We start from the raw sequence: 9292 nt of genomic DNA on the forward strand, positions 1-9292 counted from the left end.
GATCGGTTTGATTCTCCGTGTTGCCGTGGTCCGGCGATGGTTCACCCTGCTCTAACGCTGGGTCTATATGATCATTGCTTCTGCCGAGGCAGGATTTGGAGCGGCGCTTATGCCGCCGCTTTGACTGCTTCTCGAGGGGACAACCCTTCATTGCGTCCTTCCGTTCCTCGTCGTCGTTTTCTTTTGGTGTGTCCACCATGTATGCGTCATGTGATGAAGTGGGTGTCCAGTCCCTATGGGCAGTGGTTCCTATTCGTCTCCTGCATCGTCGTCCATACCGTCGATGTCTTCAAAGTCGAAGTCGAGCATGTCGGTTAAGTCATCGACAGTGGCTACTAAGTGGGTGGTGGGTGGGCGGCGAATTTCTTCGTCATCCGCATCCCAATCCTGCCGGACATAGTTCGGCCAGGACTCTCCTGACAAGGAGAGAGACTTTAATGAATTCAGTATGTCGCCGAAGGGCGAGTGCTGAAATATATCCATGGAGGTGAACTCCATGATTGGTGCCCAGTCGGATTTGATTGGCACGGGCGCAGGCGGTTCGGAGTCTGTGGCCGGGGAACGATCCAGCAGTTTGGCAACACGGCTCTGATGAAGGGTAAGGTCGATATTTGACTCGATCGTCACTAAGGATACGGCCTCCGTGACGTGGTCTATCCACCCGTCCATGGATGGCGCAACTGGCTCCGAATTGAGGCTTGGAGCGGCTGCCGGTGCGATCTCCTTAATACGGTCCGATGGTAGAGCTAAATCGTACTCATCGTGACCGCGTGGCGCACAAGGCAGGGGCTCGAATCCATCGAAGATCAAGTCTCCGCAGATATCGGCCGTGTAATTTAAGCTTCCAAACCTGACCTGATGGCCAGGGGCATAGCTTTCGATCTGCTCCAGATGGCCAAGCGAGTTGGCCCATAGTGCGAAGCCGTCGAACACAAAGATCTGTCCGAGGAGAAAAGTCTCACCTTGGACTGCATCGCTATCGATGATAGAAGGAGCCATCAAGCCTAACGGCGACGACACAGAGGAACTCTCAACGAAAGCACCAATGTCGGTGTCAAAACCGGCGGATCTCGGGTAGGGGGTCCCGAACTGTGCGTCTAAGGCAGATGGTAACAGGAGGTAGGGGACACGATGTTTTACCCAGGTTCGGGCCCTCTTGATGGAGGTAAAACTCTACATCCTGCTTGATTTATTCTTGATGATATGAGTATTACAAGAGTTGATCTACCACGAGATCGGAGAGGCTAAACCCTAGAAGCTAGCCTATGGTATGATTGCTGTTGTCCTACGGACTAAAACCCTCCGGTTTATATAGACACCGGAGAGGGTTAGGGTTACACAAGGTCGGTTACAAAGGAGGAGATATCCATATTCGTACTGCCTAGCTTGCCTTCCACGCCAAGTAGAGTCCCATCCGAACACGAGACGAAGTCTTCAATCTTGTATTTTCATAGTCCAATAGTCCGGCCAAAGGATATAGTCCGGCTGTCCGGAGACCCCCTAATCCAGGACTCCCTCAACCGCCAAATCAAAATGAGACGTTGGTGGTAAGCAGTATGACTATCATCGCCCACAACTCTTTGTGTTCTACTCGTGCATATCATCTACGCATAGACCTGGCACGGATGCCATTGTTGGGAACGTAGCATGCAATTTAAAACAATTTCCTATGCTCATGCAAGATCTATCTAGGATATGCAAAGCAACGAGAGGGGGAGAGTGTGTCCACGTACCCTCGTAGACCGAAAGTGGAAGCGTTAGTTTAACGCGGTTGATGTAGTCGATCGTCTTCATGATCCAACCGATCTTAGTACCGAACGTACGGTACCTCCGAGTTCAGCACACGTTCAGCTCGATGACGTCCCTCGAACTCTTGATCTAGTAGAGGGTCGAGGGAGAGTTCCATCAGCACAACGGCGCAGTGACGGTGATGGTGATGTGATCCGTGCAGGGCTTCGCCTAAGCACTACGGCACTATGACCGGAGGAGTAAACTATGGAGGGGGGCACCGCACACGGCTAAGAGAACAATTGATGTGCCTTTGGGGTGCCCCCCGCCCCATATATAAAGGAGGGGAGGAGGAGGAGGCCGTCCAGGAGGGGGCGCGCCAAGGTGGAAGTCCTACTAGGACTCCTAGTCCTAGTAGGATTAGCCCCCCCCTCTTTTCCAACCTGGGGCCTAATGTTGGGGATGTAGCTATCAGTTATGACCCGCCCAAGAGGGGCCGGGTCAGCCCCAATGGCGGGTTACACAAGAAGCCCAGTAAACATTAAGATGATAGTTTATCAAATATTGTAGAAGGCTCAAAAGCCTAGAGGCGGCTTAAGGCCCAATATTGCGAACTGCCGTATGTAAGGAAAGACTTGTAAAGAAAGGCATGTAAAGGAAGTCACCGAGCCGGACACGATTATGAGCCGGCCGGGACTCTGTAGGCCACCAGGCGTCAACCCGTGTATATAAGGGGATGACCCGGTGGCGGCTTAGGGCAAGAAACAGGAGATCGATAACCAAGCCGGCGAGTTAAGCCTCTTGATGATCGAAACCCCAACAATACCAACACAACTAGACGTAGGCTTTTACCTTCATCGTAAGGGGCCAAACTAGTATAAAATCTCTCGTGTCCTTTGTCCCGATTCACCCCTTTAAGCTTCCTAGTTGCGATGGCCCTACGACTAAGTCCTTTCGCTAGGACATCTGCCGTGACAATTCCACAACAACTTCCGTGCCCAGAAACCCTAGATCTGGAGGTCCAGATTTCCTCCAAGTCTTTTCCCTGTAATTTTTCATGCCTCTGTTCATTGCATCATAACTCTGTGATCGTAGCTCCGTTTTGTGCGTGCAATATATCAAAATGTTCATCATGATGTGCTCTTCATTTTGTTCCATTGTCACATGCTCGTTTGAGTCCATCTTGATGCCCAAATCTTTGATGCAAGAGTGCTATAAAATGTTAGGTGCTGATTCTTAGCAGAGTATGAGCATTTGTCATTTTTTCTACATTTGTTGTGTGTTGAATATGGGCATGAGCTCTACATGTGTTTTGGGCTATGCCATGATATCTTTACAGGGGTATATGCCATGTATTTTTGTGATCAATGTGGTGACTAGCACAAGCATGCAAAGTAGCCTCGTGATATTGCTGATTTCAGGGACTTAGAATTTCACTAAGTCATTTCCCTGCTGTTATTTTTATGCCATATATTCATGATGCTACAGAGTGATCCATGCTTGTTTTGAGTATCTTCAGTAAGGATGATTTTGACATATGGTTATGTTCTATCCATCCGTTCCCCTGTTTGCAATTATGGAGTGCCTAGCACGACTTAATCTTGCTCTAGTTTTGCTATAAAATGTTCCCGGCAGATTGTTTACATGTTAATCAATTTTGCCATGGTTGTTGTAGTTGATCCAAGCATGCTATAAACTTGTTCTTCCCTTGGTTGGCTTCTTGAACATGTCATCTTGCTGATGCTATGCTTATCTTGCCATGCAATGCCTTGTGTTGAGTGAATCGAGCTTGCAAAGATGCCTTCATAATTCTGTTTATGCCATGCCCAGTTTTCTGCTAAGTCTGAATCTGTTACGAAACTTTCTATGTTTACATGGGTGCCATCATATCTTCTGTGCCTTTTTGGCTTATGGCTAGTAAGGGACTTTTGTTCTATGCATTTATTAGATTCATGCCATGCCTTTGTTTGCTATGATCTGTTCCTGTAGCATGTTATTGGCTTGGTCTAAACATTGCTCCCTGATGTAAATTCCTGGCATGTTAGTATTTTCACTAAGTCTGTGAAGCTGATATCTTCTGCACTTTTACCATGCTTGTTTGACCTGCTCTTGTGTGATTTAGCTCTAGCTCAGTGTCCATCTTTTGTCAAGCATCTTGAGTAGATCACTGCCATGTTCTTTGTTGTTATGTTGGAGTGCAATAGCTTAGTTTCTTGTTGCATTCTAGATGGTATCGTGTTGTTAATCGCAGAATTGTGCCATTATTGTTTTGCTTGCCATTTGCAAACCGTGCATCCGATTCTAGTGATCTTTATATCGATTTCGATCGAAATCAACTCATCTCTCCAGTGGCGCACTTGGTTTGCCAAGTTGAGGCCTGGTGTCGGTGTCAAAACAAGAGGATCTCGGGTAGGGGGTCCTGAACTGTGCGTCTAGGCCGGATGGTAACAGGAGGCAAGGGACACGAAGTTTTACCCAGGTTTGGGCCCTCTCGATGGAGGTAAAACCCTACGTCCTGCTTGATTAATATTGATGATATGGGTAGTCACTACAAGAAATATGTCAACTTGTGACCACCACTATTGGTCACTGAATGGTCACAAATTTCCATTTGTGACCTTTTTGTGACCAAAAACATAAGGTCAAAAGCTGGCCGTCATAAACTGACTATAGTGACCTTTCTTCTGGAATGGTCGAAGACGTTTATGACCAAAATACGTCTACTGTGGCGTTTTGGTCACTAGCAACCTCCCCAGGCCACGTAGGCATCCAGCGTGGCAAGCTGATGTGGCACAAGATTCAGCCCGGCCAATTCGGCGTTTTACATGGGCCGAGCCCATTAATTCAGCCCATTTAATTTATTTTTTCCCTGTGCTTTGATTAGCTAAATAGGCCTAGCCCAACAATTAGGACTTTTTTTTCTTAGATGCAGTCTTTTACAATCCATTTTTTTTGGGGCCTCAACCCTTTTAGAATCTGAAATTTATATTGCTCTTTTTAGAAACAAGTCCAGCATAGTTTGGGCCATGGCCTTTTTAGAGCCCAAGTATTGAGTGCAATTTAAATTCTGGACAGGGCCTTTTTACAATTCAATAGTGGGCCAAGCCCTCTTTTATTTACAGCCAATATTCTCAAATCAGTATAGTAACACTACTTCTTTCCCACAGTAATAACACAAGTATAGAAAACTTTCTCACACAACTTTATCTCGCATAACATTAGACAGACCAACACATATCAATAACTTATCTCCTATGTTCACAAGTACATAACTTTTATCTCACACAACATTATACATAACTGTATCTTGCAGGTTCAAATCACATAAACTTTATCTAACACGTTCCCCACAACAAAAGATGATCACCATCATCTCCTAATCAAGATGCAAATAACCTGCACATTAAAAAATAAAAAGCAATATGTCAAAGAGAGACAAACAAAAAATAGAACAAACAAAAAATAGAGACTTGCATCAAGTAGACCTGATGATGTACAGATAGTAACCAAACTAGCATCTACTTTGCCCGAGAGATAGCATGAAGCAGTTTTGATGCCATTTATGCATTATTTCTGAGACTAGCAGCAAAAAATACATAGGATGCCAAACAGCCGGCAGCAGCTAAGATCGGTTAGTTGTTGGCTACCACCGATGGCGAGAACTAAACGAGCAGGTTAGATTCATTGGGCTGGGTTGGATTGGATTGATGCTGACAAAGTGACAACAGGAAGGTAATGAGCACATACAACTAGCTCTAGTATACCGGCATGCATGAGCACTTGTTAATATTTATATTCATCACAGCAACCTATAACCACCTACGCATACAAATCAGAAAGCACACATATATATTGAACAAAAGCAACGGCCACGAATAGATGACTTAACAGTTCATGTTTTTTAACAAAACAAGAGTGGACATCTCATAGTGAGTCTAATACAGCTACACTAAGCAGAGAACCACATCAAGACATGAAGAGTAAGCCATCACAGTATAGGAGGATTGGACTGCATACCTAGTCGTCCTTGAGGTAGAGGACCATCTTGGTACCCCTGCCGAGCTGCTCCCCAAACGTATCACGAGTGACGGTGAAGGAGCTACCGGCCTGGGACTCCCACACGTACTGCCCGTCGTTGTTGTGCTTCATGGTGACGACGACCCTCTCGGCAACAAGGTAGGCGGAGTAGAAGCCAACACCAAACTGCCCAATCATGGACACATCGGCGCCGGCGGCGAGGGCCTCCATCGGCACCGTACTGATCTTGTCCAAGGCCTGCGAAAATCACACCGGCAAACACACCACGTCAGCCCAGGAACAAATCTCGCACGCCACGAATCAAACCGCGGGTCAACGGATCTGGCTCGGCAGAATCTAAAGCCTGGCGTAAAATGGCCAGTGTAATTAATGGCCAGTGCTGCCAGTATTGAATGTACCACATCGGCAAGCATTATATAGTACTACTATGTAATTGATATGCAAAAGAAGATGCATCTCCCATGTTCAGCAATCAGGATCAACCATGAAGTTTCTACTACTCCTACATCATTTTAGCTAATCATTTAAGATGGTCATTTAAGATGCTAATGTTTACTTGTCAAGTACAGTTATTGTTACTCTAAGATTTTAGCTAAGTAAATATAAAGATAAGAAGACACTTTGCCACCAATATTTTGTGACATCTGTAGAATTCGTACCTCATAAACATGCATGAAATGTCTATCTCAAACAAGTATACATACTGATCATGTTTAATTAGGCCAGCAGCACAAAACAACCAATTATATTGCCTTATAAGAAGCTATTTGCATAAAGTAGATAACTACAAAACAAGCTATTAACCATCCTACTGGTAGCAAGGACATAAAGATAATCACTTAATAAGATAAGAAGCAGACATGAATCACATAACTATGTACAATTCAATATCCCAACTGAGAGTGAACATGTATTAAACATTTCCTACATTTCAGTACATGCATGACAGACTCACAGCATAACTATATATAGCTGTACAAACATGCATGAACAGGAAAGCAACCAAACTACAAGAACATATAAGGAAACAGAGGGAATCACTATAACCTATGGAGTGACAAGCACATATATGAACTCAAAGTAATGCCCAGCTCGCGCATATATGAGTCGTGCCGTCGAGTCCCGCAGCCACCAACTCGCGCCGCTCGCTGCCGCGGTCACCACCTTTATCGTCGACACGGCGGTGCTGCCAGACCTGCAAAAACCAGAGGAGGCGTGAATGGACATGACACTTGACAACTAATTAACTATAGCTTGCTACAAAAACATTTCATTATCAAATTTGATTCAGGAACTAGCTTATTGAGTATGACAAAAATGCTTAGAATAAAAATCATTTCAAGAAATGTTGCAGTAGCTAAAAAACAAATTAAGCAATACCATTTTAGGAAAATGTGTAAGTTGTTCAACTTTTCCCACATTCACTCCAGCTGCTTCCAAACACTAACTAGGTAACAGAATTACTTTAAGACTGTAGCCCGAGAATTCGTTACTCATGCTAATATAAAATTCACTCAAATGGAACCTTGGAAACACCCTTTCCCAAGTAGTCAGATCCACCATCCCTTAGTTCCAAAGCTTCATAAAGACTTACAGAAGAGAGATGATTTAGACAAGATTAGTTCAACAAAAATAATAAAATAACATTTGGTAAATAATGATACAAATAAGAGTTTGGAACAGGATACATTTTGGTGAAGTGTCTGTCAGTGAGAAGTGATTCAGAGTTTCAAAGTGAAGTTGTTTCTGAATACTAGTAGTGTAATTACTAATTAGCTAGCTAGATGTGTGCATGAAAGCTACTGTTCCTATTGGGTTGCAGTTTGTACTAGTTAGCTATCTAGCTAAGGACTTGATAGTATTCTTTTTCCAGATAAAGAGCTGATGCTACTAGTCGAATCACACAGTTTTAACCAGATTAGAGCAATGACAACACGCCAACGGCAGAACCAAGACCAAGTCTCGGCAATCCAATAGGAATCTCCGGAGCTCCATATATCGCCACACACATGGCCACGCACCACCTGGCCGCCCCCATCGCAAGTTTGTAGCACACCACCGCACCCGACATTGCAGCAAGCGCGCGCGCTCACGCCCATAGCACCGGTGCAAGGTCATGGGGGGCACGCAGGTCATACCTGTGTGGGCATCGGTACTCGTCGCAGTAGAGCACGAGCTGGCGGTCAAACACAGTGAGCACGAGCTGGCTGTGTGGGTATCAGCTTCCCCTGATGATGGAATTACGCAAGTCCAAAACTCAATCAAGAACTGTAATGGTATATGCAATGCAGCAAACAATAATGTTTTTTTTCGTTCAGAATTTGAGATGTCCCTATGACTCGATGGTGTCATGATTCTAAGCGTGGAATTGCAATTCTAAGCAATCCTGGAGTATGATAGTGGTACATGAAAGTATGGAAAACATCAAGAGTAAACCCTAGGAATTAGGGATTTTAGGAGTAAGCAATTGTGTTCATCGAGAGACTGTAGCGAGCAAGCATCAGAGGCCCAAGTGAGACATGGCGTTGTCACGAGCTCAGTGGAAAGTATTGGAGGTGAGGGACAGAGAAGGAGAGGAAGAGGGTACCTTGAAGACCTCGATGTCCATGGCATCGTCGAGCGCGAGGTTCTGTCCCAGCCGAGCGGCACCCAGGCCTCTCATCGCGTGGAAGAGCGGCATCGGAGGGCGCGGCTGTGTGTCAGTGGAAGACAGCGGAGGCGTCCACCACAAGCAGCACCGTCTCCTCGCCGACGCATCGCATGGAGATCGTGCAGCGCCGGCACCTGACCTGCTCGATCTAGATGCCCCAACACCGAGGGAGATAGGGTGAGCAGAGGGTGGGGCGGATGGATCTAGGAACGCCGGGTACATGAACCACTCGGTGTTCTTGTTCAGATCCGGCGGGGGCACCTCCTGTACGTACTGGCGCGAGCGTGCTGCAGGGCGGTGGCTCCTCTCGTCCGGCTCGGTGTCGCGGGCATGGAGATAGGGCGAGGGGATAGGGGCGGCGGCGACAAGGTCGCTGGTGATGGAGCACGGCAGTGGTTGTGGGTAGGGTTTGGGGTGGGGCGCGCCAAGGGAAGAGAGCAGGGGAGGGGAAGAGGGTGTTGCGCCACCCGGGGCGAGGGCATCGAGGGTGGGGACAGCATCGGTGGGGGAGACCGGAGACGGGCAGGGAGGTCGCCGGTGGCTGCCAGATCAGGGGAGGGTTAAGTGGAAATCCTAACCCTAGCAGAGAGGAGGAGGGGGAACGCCATGGCCCTGCCTGGACTAGTGGATATGGGGAAGGTGAGGGGAGGGGGATGGAGGAGACGAGGTCGACGGTGGGTGGCGTGGCGGTGGTGGGTGGGGATGGCGTCGGATCTGGAAGGCGGGGTGATGGTGGCGGCGCGATCTGGAAGGGGAGGAGGAGAGCCGAGCTGTAGGTGCAAGAGGACCGCGGGCTCCAGCGTGATCTTGGGGAGGGAGAACACGGGCTTGGCGTCGCCTGGAGGTGGAGGAGCATGGTGGCGGTGAGCGGCTTAA

General features: G+C 47.1%; 1 protein-coding gene across 1 annotated transcript; it reads right to left on the reverse strand.

The window, feature by feature from the left end:
* Positions 1-5745: 5745 nt before the first annotated feature.
* Positions 5746-7837, reverse strand: LOC123059008 (heat shock protein 81-3-like). Its single transcript, XM_044481671.1, has 3 exons — positions 7791-7837; positions 6928-6961; positions 5746-6003 (listed from the first exon to the last, which is right to left on the reverse strand). The coding sequence occupies exons 1-3, from the start codon at positions 7835-7837 to the stop codon at positions 5746-5748; spliced, it is 339 nt and encodes a 112-aa protein (XP_044337606.1).
* Between the last annotated feature and the right edge of the window lie 1455 nt (positions 7838-9292).

This window comes from Triticum aestivum, chromosome 3A, assembly GCF_018294505.1.
Source record: "Triticum aestivum cultivar Chinese Spring chromosome 3A, IWGSC CS RefSeq v2.1, whole genome shotgun sequence".
Classification (NCBI taxonomy): Eukaryota; Viridiplantae; Streptophyta; class Magnoliopsida; order Poales; family Poaceae; genus Triticum; species Triticum aestivum.